General features: G+C 39.2%; 1 protein-coding gene across 1 annotated transcript; it reads right to left on the bottom strand.

The window, feature by feature from the left end:
• Positions 1-2,271: 2,271 nt before the first annotated feature.
• LOC108110701 (cAMP-dependent protein kinase catalytic subunit 1) lies at positions 2,272-17,858 on the bottom strand. Its single transcript, XM_017219843.2, has 3 exons — positions 17,666-17,858; positions 14,761-16,781; positions 2,272-2,877 (listed from the first exon to the last, which is right to left on the bottom strand). The coding sequence occupies exon 2, from the start codon at positions 16,128-16,130 to the stop codon at positions 15,069-15,071; it is 1,062 nt and encodes a 353-aa protein (XP_017075332.1). The 5' UTR covers positions 16,131-16,781; positions 17,666-17,858; the 3' UTR covers positions 2,272-2,877; positions 14,761-15,068.
• Positions 17,859-18,560: the final 702 nt, after the last annotated feature.

The following is an 18,560-nucleotide window of genomic DNA, read 5'->3' as shown; positions in this document are numbered from 1 at the left end:
TTGTTTGTTTGTTTTGTTTTTTTTTTTTCTTTAAGATTTTGCATCTTATTTGTTGGTTTTTAAATATATATATATGTATATATATTTGTATATATGCACTTGCTATATAAACTTAAATGTATAAACTAAATTAAATAACTTGAATTTTGCTTTCTCATTTTCTTGCGTTCTGGTTCTTGTCACATATATAATATTCATTTATATATATATATATTTATTTTTTTGTTAATATGTACCTCGCACGCACTCACATGAAACAACAACGAAAAGGATTTCTCTCAACTGGCTTACATAACCGAACAAACTGTTTGACTGAAAGGCAAAACTTTAGGAGTTAAACTAAACAAAAAAAAAAAAAACAAGATATTAGAGTAGAGTAGAAATTAGTGCATAGCATAATGTATATATTTAATACAAAAACGTAAAGCATTCAAATCGTTAGTCAGATAGTAAAGCTCACATCGGGCTCCTCAGATAATGTATCTGCACTACATTTTTTGAAGAGCAGTGCTAACAGTTATCGTTAAAAGTTAACTAACACAAGACAAAAATTGCACAAAATTATAGAACGACTCTTTCTCTCTTTTCTTACTGCACATATGTTTCGAATATATATATATATTTACTTTTTTTTACTTTTATATCCACATTAAATTTTTTATGCTCAGACTACCGTAGATTATTTTGTTTGTTGTCAGTGTGTGTGTGTGTGTGTGTGTGTGTGTATATGTGTTTGTTTGTTTTTGGTGTAGGTGACTGAGAAAAGGACACAAATTAAAGGATCGGCGATAGTTCGGCACACAAACAAGTCGGAAAAACACATAAACATGTGTATGTTTCATAAAAAGGGGGAGACAATATTTGTTTGTGATGTGAACATTTCGTGGCTACAAACATCGTCATCTTTTCTTGCTCGATTCGGTTTTTGTTTTTACTTTGTTTACTTTTTTATTTACCATTAAATTTAGATGCTTAATTAATGCCTATTTATGACTTTTGTCTCGCAACTAGTTGAACAAATAATCATAGAAAACATAAAAAGTATTTATAAATTAATTTTATTTGTTACGATCCCGAGTTGCTCTCGCTCTTTATATATCTCCTCTCCTCTCCTCTCCTCTCTCTCTCTCTCTTCTCACAACAACAACATAATCTAAAAGTATTGACTTTTAAAAATAAATAATAACAGGGAAGGGTATACACGGAGAAGTGCCATTTAAAAAAAAAACTGAAAGGTAACAAATTTCGATATCTCTCTCCAGCGGGCAATTAAAAAATCAACTCCACTCCCTCTACTCCTCCGCACATAACGAAACAATAAATATACTCCCGATCGATATTTACTTGAATATAACTGCTATATAGTTGCCTTTTTCTCTTCATTTCTCTTTCTCTGATCTCTCCTCTCTGCTCTCCACTCCAAATAATTATATACTTAGCACATGATATTCTCGATTTTTTTTGTTCTTCATCTTGGTAAGTAAGTATAATGCTTCAATCTTTGTGTATATATAGACATGACTCCGTCGACATCTTGGGCATTATCCAACCGCTTCTTCTTTGATTTCATTAATGCTAAGTTTTATACGTTTTATACACACAAATTTCAGTTGATTTTTTTTTTTTGTTTTCTTTTTTGTTTTTTGTGGCTTAAATGTAAACATTTAGATTTTGTTTTTTTTAGTTTTTTGTTTTACTTTATATATATATATATTTTTCTTGCTGCGTTTCAAATGTTTCTTGTTGTTGTTCTTGTTACTTTTACTTGCTTTATAGGTTGTGTGTGTGTTTTTTTAAGTTGCGATTAGTGTTTTGGATGGATAACTATTTATGACTGAGTGCGCATATTTGTAGGTGCCACTGTTGAAATGATTCTGATTATGTTACTGATTCTGATTCTGTTTCCGATCGGTTGGTTTATTGTTGCACGTCGTCGCTGATTGTACAACATTTATATACGCGAATATATATAAATATCTAGAGACATGTCTACGCTAAAGACGCCAAATTGTCTGTGGGGGGCTATGTAAGAACTCAAGCTCGTTTAGCGGGAAGGAGCTCGGGGCAAGAGAGCGTTTCAGTGGATCTGGCTGGTCAAATCCGGACTGATTTCACCTGGCCGGACAAGTGTTCTCATTTGAGGGCTTCAGTTTCAGCTTCAACACGTTTCTCTTGCTCTTCTCCCGTACAAATTACATTTTTAATTTATCGTAAGATTTGCCTGCTTCTTTGTTTGCTTGTTGTTGATGTTTCTTATGTTGTTTGTTGTTCTTTGTTGTTGTTGTTGTTGTTCTTTCTTTTTTTTTTTTGTCAAGCACACTGTGTGCGCCATAATTTTTGTGTTAAATTTAACCTTTTGTATTTAATTTAAAAATTATTAAAGCGTTTTATACTCTTCTCAACTTGTTGTTTCTGCAGCTGACTGAGTGACCGATCGATCGATCGAAATGAAATGAAATTCTTTAGCCCTGGTTTAGATGACAATTCTCCTGGATTTCCTCTTAAGTTGTTCTCTCTTTACTTTGTTTTTCTCTAAGTGTCTTCCATTCACTTTCGCTTTGCACTTGCTTCTTCTGTTTGCTGGTTCTTTATCGGTTTCTCTTGTATTCTTTAGTTAAGACTAAGCTACGTTTACAACTAAATATCTGTAGTCTCGTGGTTAAATACGCTATATGTTATGAATGAATATTAATGTGTAAGTCATTATTTTATCGGTTTTCTATATCTTGTTTCGGTATCCGGATTTCAAATCGTCTTCCAAGTCCTTCCACTCGGCTTCTCTCGCACACACACGCCAGATGAAAAGTTGGTTCCGGCTGTGTTTCTCTCTTTTTTTTTTATATCTCGAACTGTCCCACTTGAAGACGGAGGGAAATGCTAAAAAAAAGAAGAAGAAAGAGACAAAAAGTGTTAGTTGTGTCTGCAAACTCAATCAAGCATACATTTGCATAATTCACAATTTATTGAGCTCGTCTCGATCGGCTTTGACTTCTTCCGATACGATCCGGTCCGGTCTTATAGCCACCCAACCTTGACTGGGTCTCGGACTGTACTTCCTACTCGGGTTTCTTAACCTCTGCCGCATATCAAATTAAGCTCAAGCAAACCCACTAACTCATTCAGCACACAAAACTACCAAAAGTCACAGCGAATCTATTCTATTAATATGTTTAATTTGTCTTGTGGCTATTTCTCGTTTCTCGACAAGCTCAGGGTGTTCAGCTGGGTCAAGGTCGTTTCTATGAGTTTAAGGAACCAAAGAACTGGGTTGAGTGAACGTATTTCGGTAACTAAACTTAGTTTCTATTAAATAAAAGTTGTACTTAAGTGCTTAAATTCAAGTTTAGCTTTGAAACTCTACACTTGACTAGCTAAACGATTGATAGATTGTTCTGTAACCCCTTTAATGGCCTCATAAATATATCAAGTTGTAAAACAGGCTCCAATTGAGGACGGTTCTTGCAATCATGACAGTTGAACGATAACTGCGCTATTGCCACTTCAACTGAACACTTTATACCGCGCCACTCCCACTCCCACACACAGAGAGAGAGACAGCGGAAAAACTCCCGCGGGCTGGAGAAATTTTCCCATGTCCTCGGTCATATTGGCATGTTAAAAGTTTTATAGTTTTTTTTTTTTGCCTTATCAGCCCGGCACATGCTTCGCTGCTCCACTACCTACACAGCCCCACCCCCTACTCAGAGGCATCTCATGACGTAAGCGAGCCACAGCAGCGTGCTATATTAAATCTCTTATACGAAACACACACTCACACACCTACAAGCCAACGTAGAGTGTGTGTAACAAAAAGAATAACATGATAAAAAATATTTTCAGGCGGCGTTTTATCGCTGAAACAAAAAGCGCTGCCGCTGCACCCACGCAAAGGTAGCCGTATATCTATATCTTTTTATATATACAGATACAGATACACACACGTTCGGTTAGCCGAAACCGGAGAGGTGCAGTGTACTCAGGTAACGTATGTGAGTTGATGGAGTTTGGCATTGAATTTACAAGAGATCTTTTGTCTGCCATTGTCTCGAATTACATAAGCCAAAAAAGTAAGACAAAAAACCACAAGCGATTGCAATATGAGGAGGAAGTACGTGAAACAAGTAACAAAACTAATGGACGCGTACAGAAGAAACTTTCACCCAACCAACGATCGACACACTGGCCTTGAAGCTACCCTAAAAAGTGACCAACCAACCAACCTTAATGTACAAAAATTTAAGCCTATTTAATATTGACATCAAACTCCAAAGGCTTGAAAATTACCCAAAAGATGAACCACTAAAATATTCATAACTTCTCTTTGTTGCATAAAACATGCAAAGAGTTGCTTTGAACAAATCTGAAAACTCATTCGGTGTAACAAGTTTTCCAAGAACTTCAAACTCAAACTTCGAGAACTCAGCTGTATTGGCTTAATTAGGGGCAAAACTAGCGCCAAACTAAATGGAATGGTGGCAGGTGAATTCTTGGCAACATATTTGACCTACACGCAATGACAAAAATGTTGCCAAAAAGAACAATCAAAATACATTTCGGTATATATTTATTTATAACAGACGGCAGCGGATACTTAAATCATATGAAAAATAAATTAATTTATATAAGATATAATTTTTTCTCTTAATTCAGCCCCTTCACACAGCTTAGCGTCAAAAGACGAAAAACATTTCAATAAATCAGCCAAAAAGCAAGACAACCAGAGTGGACAAGCCGAAAATATCTTAAGATATATATATATACTGTTTATATATATATGCATATACAATCTATAAATGAGTGTATTTCACAGAGAAATATATCTATGAAAATATTACGAAAATAATGTTCGACCAGCTGTCGCCTCAATGTCTTGCCCCATAAAAATAACTCCGTGAAAAGTACTCTCTCATACTCCACTCGCGAGACTTTTTATTATGTTTCTTTTGTTATATAAATTATTTACATATTCCGAAGCTTATAAATATTGCAAGCCGCCCACGTACAAACGCTGTATATAAATACAAGCCATTCACGATTTTTCACTTTATTTATAGTTAGCTCATTCATTTGCCTCGACCAACTCAACCAACTCAACCAACTCGGCCAACTCTGACTCACTCCCAAAAAAAATCCTACAAACGAGCTTCCACATTCCACCCATTCAGTTAGCCTCTTCTGGCCAAGGAGTCAGTTGCCGAGTTTCCCTTGTCGGTAATTACGCATTTTTAAAATGCAGTCTGTGTTTTGTAGCCATCAAATATTCAAAGGCTCCAGGCAAGGGAACTAACACAGCTTTTGAATGTCGGGGTGATGTGGATAACAGCAGAAATGGAATGTCACGTTGTCCCAATCCTTCGTTTCTAGTCCCAGGTTGCCCCGTCGTTTGGCCTTTTCTAAAATGCACAGAACACTAAACACACACACACACACACACACTCAGAGAGGTAAAAAGAGTAGAGTCAAGCCAGTCCAAAGTCAAAAACTATGTCAGGAATCTTCAGGGCCTGCCAAACATGCTTAAATCTGCCCTACAATTTCACATATTTCGGAGACAACACAAGAAGCCCAGTTGTGTTATTTTCGAAGCTAGATTGGACCAGGTTGGATAGTGTTAATGAAAGGGGATTCCAGGAGGTACCAGAGGTAGGAAAATACTGTTGCTAGCTCAGATGAAAAGTTGCCTCTGAAAGCTTAGCATTCTTGATTAGAAAGATGCTCGCATCGATAGATTCATATCCTTTGAAATGTTTTTGTGAGATATAGTTCTTCCGTCTATCATTGCTATAAATTCGAACAGCCCAATCTAAGAAAAGCTTTACGTAATTAAACGCGAAACTAATCTCAGCTAAGAAAAGCCTAATCAAAGCTTAAAGGCGCCTTAAATAACTGAATTTAGAACATATCAAATCGCATTAATTAGACGAAATCGAATCAATCTCCTTTTTCTAATCTCTGATTGGCATTATTCCCTTTAATATAAATCCCCTTGGAATGCTTTCAAATTAACCATTTCGCTCTTTGACCCCCAGCCCTTACACTTGAATGGACTTCGTCACTGGTCAGTCAGCGGAAAGCTCATTTTTCCCTCTTGCATTGACTCTGGTCTGGGGTTCAATAAACGCCAAATAAAAAGAAGTCTGCAATTTGCAATTCACATTCGGCGCTTTTGTTGTTAACAATTCAGTTCTGCTCATTCTCACATCCCAGACACACTCGCTTTGAACCTTTCAACTTTGTTTAATAACAAAACAAATGCAAGACGAGTGCAGAAGGAAAAAGATCCAAGAGAAGTGAAATAAATGGCGAATGAAAGAACACAGAATTGGAATGCGAGTGTGGATCGGCATGCCAATTATCAAGGCGCCCTCCCATCGATACTTGGCCACTGCTCGTAAATCAAAGTGTGGAAAAGTTTTTGGGGCATTGGGAAAGTAAAAAAGAAATAAATGGACAGAGAGGCTCTCTTTGGCCGTATCTAATGTCAATAAACTTTTTGGCTTTGAAATCAAATCAATTTTCATGCCAAGCGAAAGCGGGCAGACATCGTGATAGGGCAGGAAAAGCCGAAAAGGCGAGGATGAGGCCGCACAAAGAAGGGAAAATCGATGTTGGCCCTCAAGACAAATCAATTAAAAGGAAATTTCATGTATATTATTCTCTGCTGAATTTTACATTTTCACGTCTCCATCGAGCCGAAAGAAAATGTCAACGAAACGAAACGAACTGAACTGAAATGAACAGGAAACGGAAACATGACAACGGAGGAACGAAAGGAGGAGGGTGATGGGTAGCGGGAGGGAGCAAAGTACAAGATTGGGAACTGAAAAAGCTGATGGGCCAACAACACAGAAGCGCAAATTAAAAGTAAATTTCAATTTTTGCAATGACATTGTCACTGTTTTTGCCGCCGCCACTGTCGCTTTTTTTTTCTTTTTTGTTGTAACAAAATTAACTACGAAAGTAATTAAAGACCAGGGGCAAGGCAGGGCAAGATTGGGTAGGCCATGATGGACAGAAGGGATTGCCGGGGCTGGGTCAACCGGTGCCCGCAGGGAAAGCAGCGGAAAGGAGGAGGAGGAGGAGCGTTCCTGGGCTGAGAGGTGGCCATAAAGAGACTCAACTTGTCTTGCGCGCGCATGATGGCAATTAACATTACACACTAACGCAGCTACAAGCGGTGGGCGGTCCAATAGTTTTGGGCCTGAATAGCTTAAAGAATTTTTGAGATAAACAAAACATTAAAACTACTTCAGTTTATCGCAATCTTGTGATATTCAAATGAATCATGACTTTTATTATCTTAAAAAATCGAATAACAAAATATTATAATAATTTTATATCTACAACCTTCCAAATCATATTAAAATTATATTATGGCATTAATAAAAATGATATTTTCTAGAAAAATTTTGCATCGGTATCAGCATCTAGATGACCTTTATAACTGATGAGCATTCGGTTGGAAATAAATATAATAAAACTGAATTGGTTCTTGAATGTCAAATTAATTAATTATTTGAATGTGAAAAAACATTACACACAGTAAAAAGTTAGCCTATGTTCTGCAAAAGATATAAATAAACTATAAACTAAATTATGAATCGACCCTCGCCTGCCGTCCACCCACTCACAGGCAAAGGAAGCCACTGAGGATAATGGAGGGGGTGGTCGAAGATGGGCAGAGGCTTACACGCAACAACGCCGCCGGCGACATGGCACACAATTTGTGTGCTGCAATAAAATAAAATTAAAATTTGAAACAACTAAGGCGGCAGCAACATTGAAACATTCAAGCTAGGGGATGGGCAAGAGAGGGGAGGCCAGGTTAGGGGCGAGATGAGTGGGTCAAAAAATTCAGTGGGAAGCTGTAGTTATGTGGCCATCTCTCTCTCTATCTCTGTGTGTATGGAGTGCACTTGGGCGTATGAGCGATGAGCTAAACCATCGCCATCCATCGTCATTATTATTTTTTTTTCTTGTCACTCTGCACTTTCCCCTCTATCCTTTGGCTTGCTCTCGTATTATTATCTCTTTTCTGCTCTCATTTCACTCGTAATTATGATAAGACAGTAATTACATTTATCTGCTGCTGGCAGCATTCGACACCAGCAGCTGAGGACAAAGCCAACACTTGGCGGCTTTAATCGCGGCCACATTGCGTATGCGTAATATATGCAAACGTGTTGCGTTGCGTATACGTCATGTTGTGCTAGCACTTGTCCAAGGTGAGTGCATAGAATTAGTTAAATTATCAACGGATGGCCTTCGAGTGCTAACTGCTGCGACTAACGCAGCATGAAATTGCCAAAGCGATTTGCAAGGAGAGTTAAGCTAAGGCGGGGTGGAGACTCTCGAATCGTATATGATGGTGACTATAGGTCAAGGACATCTTGGCAATTGTTTATAACTGATTAGAAAATGCCTGACAAGTGCCCTGATCGTACACAAATGACGTCAACAAAGAGCTAAAAGCCTTTCCATGCGTAATAACCCAATTAAATTGAGCGCATAGAAAATAAAGAAAATATATTTAAAAGCACCAAAGGAGCAGAGCAGAGTAAGAAACCCCGATAAACGAGGGCGGGGGGTAAAGTGTTTTGTCACCCAAGAGATTGATGATTCAATTAAGGCAAAAAGTTAGAAAAGAAAGGCAGCAAAGAAAAAAGGTTCAAGTGCAGACCTTTTGTTTAGCGTAGTTTCTTAGCGGGTGAGTGTTTAAGAAAAAAGGCAAAAACCCACACAAATAATTAATCAATAATTACGCCTTGCGTGAGCGTTGCTGCTGCCTGGGCTGGGTGGCAAATGAAAAAAAAAATATTCATTTATTTGCGGGGCTGCCTAGCACCTGGTTCCACCACTACACGCCCCCTCGAGAGCCGCCCTCTTTCAATGTCAGGTCAGCAGCAGCAGCAGCAGCAGCGGCGGCAGCAACAACAACAATTATTATTGATTACATGTCAATTGTATTGAATTTGCGCGAAAGAGACAGTGGCCTGTCCCTTTCTATCTCCCTCTCTCTCTCTCTCTGGCATGTTCTAATTGTATTCCTATGCCTGGTTTTTATCAAATTCAATTAGACGCACGACTATAACTGTAATTGTGTGCTAGCCGTCAGAGAGAGAAAATATTTATATGTACGAACGGGCTAACACAGGTAACTACAGATGGGGAGTCAATTTTGTTGGTTCTTTGTTATCAGGTCACATGGAAATGAATGCAACGACGATGACGATGATTGTGATGTAACTTGCAGAAACTAGAACACAAACAGTTCAGACTTATTAAAGACCTACGATGAATGGGGTGCATATTCTTAACCCAATTCCACACAAAACCAACCAACAAACAAAACAAATTAAAAAAAAAAACGAACAAAAAACTGTCTTGGCAGACCAGAACTGCTGTGAAACTTGTGGGAAAAGTTGTGGAAAACTTCGAAGCCGGAGCCGCATAAATATGAATCTAATAACACACTTTGTTTGCTCTATCTCGTCTTGGCTCTTATCGCTCAACGGTCGCCAGCTGTTGTTTGGCTTTAGCCTGGGGACCAAGTTTTGTTTTAGTTTTCTAGCCCATTGTCAACAGCAACAACCGCTTCTCTCTCTGCTTCTCATATGACAACTGGCGTCAATAAGTTTCCTTTTTTTATTATTATTATTTTAATGATTTCATGCTGATAAGCCCTCAAGGGGGCAGCACTCCACATGATGTCGGTTTGTTTTGCCTCCCGTCCGGTTTTTGCAAAATTCTAAAATTCGTTATCAACGGAAAAGTATTTGCCAGCCAACACGACAGTACACACCTACATATCTATCACTAGATTAAATTGAATCAAAGAATTTCAATTTTCAATTTGCAGAAATTCGATAGCAAATAAAAGTGAAACATGTAAAGTATATAAACTTGTTTTTCTTTTTTTGTCGCGCCTGAAACTTTGTATGAAGTCATTCCTCTCCGTCGAATGCATATGTACATAACAGCACCTGTCCATAAATAAAAGGCAGTAAACAACGGGGAAATGAAATAAAAACGAAAAATGAGAAACTAAAACTAAAACAAAAACAGAAAATTTCAATTTTCATTGTGCAGCGTTTTTCCATGTTCAATTCTATTTTATTTGCCTATAAATTCTGAATGAAAATTGCTGGTTACTGTGCTGGACAGCCAAACAGGCCAACAGACAGACAGATAGATAGATAGAAAGATAGAATGGCCAGGCGTTAAGGGGTGGCTGGAAAAGTCCGCGTTTATCCCACAGATACACACCGCTCATAAGAAAGTGAAAAAGCGTATTCGACGACCATTAGATGCACTTTAGTCAAGTGGAAAGATCTGATAAGAGGAAAAGCTTAGCTAAACTCGTTGTACGTTTTATAAAAATGGAATTGCTTATGGAAATTGTATATTTTATGGAAAGACATGAGCTGAAAGTATCTTTTATAGTTTGGAACTAATACAAGTTCGGTTTATTTATTGGTTTTTCTGACTGCCTAATTTGATTAATTAAAATCTATATTTAAAATTATTTATATTCCTTGAAATAGGGAATAATGCCTTAACTTATTTGTAAAATCAAAATCAAATCCAGAAATATAATTAATTCTGGACCATGAAGGGGGATAATCATATAAACAACCACAAGGCAAGATCAGTTCGGAAAAGATAAAGACAGTTCAATCCCGATCTAGATCATATACTTAATGATTTCGCAAGCGTCCCCTTTCTAGCTGCAAAAACAAAATGCGCTCGCATTCCACTAGAACGCGGCAGCTAGATACTAGGGAAAGAGTGTAGCAAAAATAAATAAACAGCGACTACAATTTTGAAAGCAAAAACGACGAAAATAATTGCACAAAATGAAACACAGAGAAAAAGAGGTGGAAAAAAAGGCAAAAATTAAAACGAGCACAACATGGCGAACTGCGAACTGCGAAGCTGCTGCCGACGTGTGCGTTATTTAAATGATTTTGCCAGTTTGCCTCGCTGTGGCTGTCTCAATTTAAATGTTTTTTATAGCCTGCATTCGGCAACTGCCACTCCTAACATTTTTAAAGGGGTTCCAAATGAAGGGGCGAGCAGGAGGGTTTTCTGAGAGACAGACTGAGACGCACACACACACATACACACACACGAAAACCCGTTCGCAAAAGTGAGACGGAAAAAGCAAAACCAAACGAAATGAAACGAAGCGAAAAAGTTAACAAAATCAACAAACACAATTAAGGCAAAGGCAGAAATCGTTTAATTTATTCTTCATGCGTATGAAAACGAAAATACAATTTGAGCTTTGCTTTGCCTTCTTTTTCGCTCTCTTTTGCATATTGCTCATACGACGCGTTGACTCAGTCAGATTGTTGGAGTTTATACGAAAAATAAAATATATAAAATCCTGTACTGTATATAAATTAAACACATTTTATAAATATTTTATTCTTAAAACAGATGAAATTTAACTTAATTTAATAACATCTTCTATTTCTTTCTGTGTCTCTCTCTCTCTCTTTTAAGAATGAAAATGGAATTGGTCACCGGGGGAAACCAGAACCATTTATCTTATTCAATACTCGGAAAATTCCGGGCTTTCCCCTCGCTCTATGACTTAATTGTTTTCTCTTCTTTACGACCATTGTCTTGGTATCTCTGGGCTATTGTTGCTATCGCCATTTACTTGGCCGCAGTTGCAGCGCGTGCGTGCTGTGAGCAAAAGCTCGCTTTTGAGGGCACTGTTACAAGGCTGCCCGGCCTAGTCGGTTTGTCTCTGGCTGTCTGCGATCTACCGCCCCCGTTTCCCCCGCCCCTTTTAAGCCCAAAATTGGCCAGACAACGTCTCAGATTCACAAGCGCGTTGGCAGTTGCATTCTTTGGGTTTTTTTTTTTTTCAGCCACCGCAACTCACTGCTTAACTGCTAAACTTGGCTTGGTCTAGGTGTTTATTGGAGCACGACGAATGCGTGTTGAATCCAAGTTGTTGGGACTATCTGTGTGTGTGTGTGCTTGTGCAACGACTTCTGAGAACAAGTTTGTGCTCAGCGACATCCAGCTGGGAGTTGAACTTTGGGTCCAATACGCTCCAAATCAGCCAAATGCCAGAAGCTGGCAGTAAAATCATGTTATTCGTCAATTCTTCGAAATTTAGCTTGTATCTCACAATGAGAGAAATTCAATTAATTAGACTTGAACAAAGGAAAATGGAATGACAGAAATAAATATAATACCTAACAGAAAATTATGAAATCCTAAACTTTTGTTGTTCAAAGAAAATTTATTAGTATCCATTATTACTTCTTATGTTCTCACTTTAAATTCTTTTTCATATTTGTTTCTTAAAAAAAAAGAGTTTCTAACGAATCTTCACTGTTAAGGCAGAAACCTTTAAATCGTTGCCATAGGCCAGCCGCCAAAGTTTAATTAGCTTATCAGTGAAAATCGGCTACTAAGGCGTGCCTCCCAATCACCCCACTCCCAGCTGGTTTTTTCGCCTGATAGCAGGCCTCTCCCCCTTACCGCCCTACCAAACTCTGCCTTTGCATTGATAAACAATCAGAAAAGCCGAGTCGAGTTAATGTAAATAAGTAAGCCTAATTCCCGATACTTAGTACCCATGACTACAGAGTCTAATTGACTTGGCCCAAAACAAATGATTGATGGCCTTCTCAACCAGCAAGCAGCAAGCAGCAAGCGGTAAGCGGCAAAAACAACAAAATGATTATAATTGGTGCCAATAAAACTGTAGACGACACATGTCGCATGGAAATATATACAAGGGAATTTCGAGGAGAAACATAAATAACTAAGAGAATCCACATACTCTCAGTCAGATGGACAACTCTTTTGGGGCTAGGCCAAAGGTCGGACAAGGTCATGGTCGGTGATTACCGCACGATTTGGTGTGAATATTTTTGGGAATTTGTTCCTTTGATCTGTTTTGGAATAGTTACTGCAAACCCCCTAGAGTTTAGGTTTTTCCCCCAAACAGAGTTTACAAGCTAGTTTCAACGTTGCTGTTTTTAGTTTTTCGCATTTCCACAATTTCTTAAACTTTATGCGGCTTTCACACGCAGCTCTTTGCTTTTGTTTTGCTCTTGATGTTTGGACATAAAACTTATTATAATTTATTAATTACCAGCAACGTTTTTGGCTTTGATAAAAGAAACACAATTTCGGTAATGGCCAGCGGACATGCAATAAGCTGAGCGAAAGAAGAAAAGAAGAAATAGATGGAGGGGAATAATTCATAAAAAAAAAGATATAATTTCCTTTTACTGCGTTTTGCTTTGACATTATTCATGACTTTCTCTCCCCTTCTCGCTAGCCTTTCAAATGGGTCAAGTGAATGACTATATTTCTGTGAAAATTGTGGGAGTCGCATGGAATTAAAATGGGAAAGCTTTCTTGCTATTTAATTTATGAAAAGATTTTGAATTCACAAAACAGTTAAGAGGTTTATCCCACAGACTTTGTAACTCCACTTCTGGGAAAATGAAGATTAAGAATATATATGAAAAACGTTTTAAAGTTAACTACATGCAGTTTGTAGTTTGAAAGATTTACAACCCCACCAACTGCTGTGCAAATTTACTTTAAACACTAAGAATTCCTTTGAACGTAATTGGTTTGCCTTGCTACTATCAGTTGTCTAGTTTGTCTGCGGTAGAGATTAGAGCCGTTTGAATTACTGCCATTTGTTACAGTTAACATTTACGACCGCATTCTGACGCTTATTGCAATTAATGATACGATGTTTACGGATATTTTACCCCTTTGCGGGGGTCCGGCTGTGAGTAAGTGGTCATGCTCGACTTTTGGTTGAAAAACATCACGTAGGGACAGTAGATGAAGGGGAACATCCGCATATTGCTATCAATAAGCCAAGTCATTGGAGGGAAACTAATTAAAAGAATTCCGTGTACGAGCAACTGTCGCGGGCAGAACAATTGACGGACGAGCTACAAATGCCTTTTGTCTTATAATCAACTCTCTGGGACTCACTCACTCGCTCTCACTTTACGGCTCCCTCAAAAACAAGTGAAAAACATTCCTCGGAAAGCAATCAATCAATCAAACCGCTCGTCGTCCATCAATCTCAAGCTAAAGTCAAAACAAAAACAAAACCCGGTATACCCTTGCCCTGAATACCCTTAGCTATGGCCAACGGAATTGTTACCAAAGAAAGTACGGAATACAGTCAATAGATTAATATCTCATCCGGCAAATGGTGAGAATGAGTCTTCTATGTGAATTTGCAGATTGATATATGACATAATAAATAAAGAACCTGGCTTTCCCTGCGTATATCCTAACTAAGGTGTCAATTGTAATTTTTCTTAATATTCCATTCTAAAGTTAGATAAACGAGCGATTCGGAAAAGTATGCTATTTGTAAGTATTTTATATTAGAAATTTATTAAATAGATATGAACCTACTTAAAAAATTGTTGTTAGTTCCTGAATGAGTTATACAAATAAATTTTAGTTATTTAGAAACAGGAAATAACTTATTTATCAGATGATTTAAGCGTGAATAAGACTGTTATTTTTAGAAAGCAAAAAGTAAACCAATGAGTAAAAAGTTTGTTTGCTGACAAAGTTAAAGATTAAGAAAATGTATAATTTACTCAAAAGGTCACGATAAAAAAGTTATTGCTTAAAGTAAATTGAAAATAGCTTTTCGTTGCAGCAACGTGGCAATCATTAAGTTTCTAACTCAGCTCAAATATTGCGAAACCCTTGATAATTTAATAAGTTGTCTCAGATACTTACGTTGATGTAAATTGTTGAGTGTGGCGAGAAATCCAATCTTGGCAAAAGTGTTTGGATGTGGAGTAGATGCAGACAGATAGATAGTTGTTGTGTTGTGGGTTTGGGGGGAGGCTGTTGTTACAGTTGTTGTAGTTGTAAGTAGTAGACATATAGACAAGACGACGACAACGACGATGAGGACGTGGTCCGCGATGCCACGGCGGTGGCAACAGCAGGAACAGTTGCAGATACAATCGCAGTAGCGGATACAATTGCAGTTGCAGACGCCTGCGGAACGAGGGGATTGGGCTGACTGGCGAAGAGCTCCTTTAGAATTCAGCAAACTCCTTGGCACACTTCTCGGTGCTGGAGATCCGCAGCGCCTCCTCCTCATAGTCGTCGAAATTGCTCGTGTCCCCGGGACCCTTACACCGAGGAATGAACGGCGCCTCGATTTTCTTTTGGAAGATCGCAATCCAGTCGGTGGAAGCGAACCACTTCTGGTTCTTAATATCATTGACGCCCGCCTTTAGATTGCCGTAGCGCTTGGTCAGGTCCACCTGCAGCAGATTGCGCAGTAGGTCCTTAAGATCAGAGCCAAAGTGCGATGGGAATCGCACCTTGCCGGAGACGATCTTCTCGTAGATCTGGATCGGTTGATCCGCAAAGAACGGCGGATAACCGGCTGCCATTTCGTATACGAGTACACCCAACGCCCACCAGTCGACGGCCTTGTTGTAGCCCTTGGACAGAATGATCTCCGGGGCCAGGTACTCGGGCGTACCGCATAGCGTCCAGGTGCGTCCCTTGACCCGCTTGGCAAAGCCGAAGTCCGTCACCTTGAGGTAGCCCTGGGAATCGATCAGCAGGTTTTCCGGCTTCAAGTCGCGATAGATGAGGTCCAGGTAGTGCAGGTACTCGAAGGCCAGCACGATCTGCGCCGCGTAGAAGCGCGAGTGCGGCTCCGAGAAGCGGCCCACCTTGCGCAGATGCGAGAACATCTCACCACCGGGAACATACTCCAGTACCATGTACAGGTTGGAGTTGTCCTTGAAGTGGTAGCGCAGCGAGACGAGGAAGGGGAACTGGATGGCCTGCAGGATGCGCTTCTCGTTCAGAGTGTGCTCCACCTGCTTCAGCTTGACCACCTTCTGCTTGTCGAGGATCTTCATGGCGTAGTAGTCTTTCGTGGGCTTGTGCTGGACTATCATGACACGGCCAAAGGACCCGGTGCCCAGGGTCTTGATCCGTTCGAAGTCATCGAGGGCGGCGGTATTGGTCGGATTGCGGCGCCACTTATCCTCGAACTCCTCCTTGGCCTGTTCGAGGAACTCCTTAACCGTCTCGGCGGCATCGACCTTCTTGTTTGACGTGGTGGCGTTGTTGCCCATCTTGGAGATAGTGCCTGTTAGTGATGACAACCGAAAAGTTGCACTGGCCGAAACTTGGGCCTGATCGTCGCTGGAGCCGCTTGCTCCGCCTCCTCCTCCTCCGCTAGCTCCTCCTGATTCCGCCCCCGAACCGGGAGTGGTTGTGGCGGCGGGGGGCGTGCTCTTATGGGCGGCGGCTGCTGACGAGGGGCCGCTGCTGCTGCTGCTAGCCTGGTCCGCTGTGGGTCCCGCTGCCGCTCCCGCTCCTCCCGCTGCCGCTCCGCCCTCCTCCTCGCAACTGGACTGCGCCTGTAGCTTGCCCTCGCCGGATGTGGAACTATGATGGGACTTTTTCTTTTTCAAGAACTGCAAAATGGACTTAGCTATTTTGCCGAGTTACGGGTCAACGGTGCGGATGAAATATTTGCTCCTTCTGGGCCTAAGAGAGCTTCTCACTGGAGCTCTCTGTCTTTCGCTAATAATCTTTACTGTAGTTTTAGGGTTTGGTTTTAAAGGCGTTTGGTTTAGACGCGTTTAAATTCTGGATTTAGCACGTTTTGGTTTCAATTATTTTTTTGTGGTCTTAAACTAGTTTTACACTTTAGGCTTAGACTAACATTTGGTTTAACACTTTAGGTTGCTTATGCTCGCGATTTATTATACTTTGAAAAGCTGCAAAGAGAAACGGAAGAGAAAACGGCACAGATTAGCGGGAAATTCGGTATGTGGTTAAAAATAAGAGTCCAGTTTTCCAAGTTCTTTTTAAAATATTTTAGCTGCTTTCCTCTTTTTCATTTTGTTTTTGTTCTAGCAGCGCTTAGCTGGCACTTTTTTATTTAAACTCAAAAGCAGCTTATAATCACTGAATAAATAAACTTAACAAAATCACACATAAACTCGAAATTCAGAAAATAATAAAAAGAATAAGATGAGAGGAGAGCTAAAGAGAACAAAAGAGCGAGGGGCGACTTTCGATCGTGTCAAGTGTCAAACAGCTGATGATATAGTGCCAGCTCACTCGCTCTCACGCACTGCAACGCAGCGCTGCTTCCTCTTCTTCAGATTTCCCCTCTCATTTTTGGCTATTTAAATTATTAAATACTTTTTTTTTTTCACTGTCTTTTGCTTTGGCTTCTGTTTTTTCTTTTTCTTTGCTTTTACTTCTTTACATACACTTGTGTGCGTGTGCGTGTATGTGCGCAAGTTTATTTGCATGTGTATGCGCTTCTGGTTTAATTTTTGTGATCTCTTTTTAGCGCTCTCTTCGCAGGCACTTTTCCACATTTCGCACACTTTAAATTAGTTAAATTGGCCTTTATTGCTCGGTGTGCTAAATTTTCGCTATTCGATTTGGGCATAAAAAATCCCGTGGTTTAAACAAACACAATCGCACACGCATACACACATAGTGCTCACTCGCGCACACACAAGCTCACAGGAATACACTTCACACACACCCGCACACAGATTGGATAATCGATTTTTTTTTACATTCATTTCCTTTTTTTTTGAGTTTGTTTGACTTTGCTTTTTGATTTTCGCACCACGAAAATTACCTTTTTGCAATTAACGACTACGATGCCAGCGATTTGTAAACACTTTCAGAAATATTGCCTCGACTTTCCGATCGATTTGATGCACTGTAGCTGTGGATTTGATGGCTTAGATTAAAAATACCCGCATAGCCGCCGAACCGAGTTTTTCCGTCCAACACGTTCGAAGTTTTTTTATCGACTGACGCGACTCGCGAATGCGCCCCCACACGCAGGTGTGAGCGAGCCAGCGATAGGCGCAAAGAGCAAAGCGACGCAACCATGAGTAATCCCTACTGCGCGGAAGCTGTTGCGTTCTACAATCTAGGTAAACCAAAAAAGCTAGCTAAATAAAATAAAATTTTGAATTTTCGGAGATAACTGATGATAAAAGTAATTCAATAAATTCCTATGATCTTTTTCTAAATTATCATAAATATGAAGGGATCTGAACCTAAGAGCACCAATACCAACATCTAAAAAAAAAGATTTATATTATAACCTTTTTTCAAAACTATTTTTGAATTGTTAACCTTTGGATATCTTGACAGTTCCTTTTTACAGCATTTTTGTTTAGTTTTTACTTCAGATCATTTAAATATGTTTTTTAAATTGTTATGTTTAAATACATCTAGGTTGCAATTAGTAACTTTTCGTTTTTGAATATTTTAAAGGTTCAATATGAGTTTGTATTTTTATGATTTGTTTTGCATGTCATTCACATATGCAATGAAACAAATTACGTTATAGCTAAAGTTAAACATAGCCTAGAATCACGAAATGCAAAGTCAAATGATCTGAAATCAAAATTACATTAAGCTAATAATTAAACAACACATATACCCCATTTTTTAAGTTTAACAATAATTTTATTAATAACATTAGTACAAATTTTAAGGCGATAGGGGATTATATTCAC

The sequence above is a fragment of the Drosophila eugracilis genome, unplaced genomic scaffold (assembly GCF_018153835.1).
Source record: "Drosophila eugracilis isolate 14026-0451.02 unplaced genomic scaffold, ASM1815383v1 contig_445, whole genome shotgun sequence".
NCBI classification, from domain to species: Eukaryota; Metazoa; Arthropoda; class Insecta; order Diptera; family Drosophilidae; genus Drosophila; species Drosophila eugracilis.
This window is presented reverse-complemented; position numbering and strand designations above follow the sequence as displayed.

What these genes read in the sequence shown, in the direction of transcription:
- LOC108110701 (XM_017219843.2), bottom strand. Translation starts at nt 16,130, where the DNA reads ATGGGCAACAACGCCACCACGTCAAACAAGAAGGTCGATGCCGCCGAG.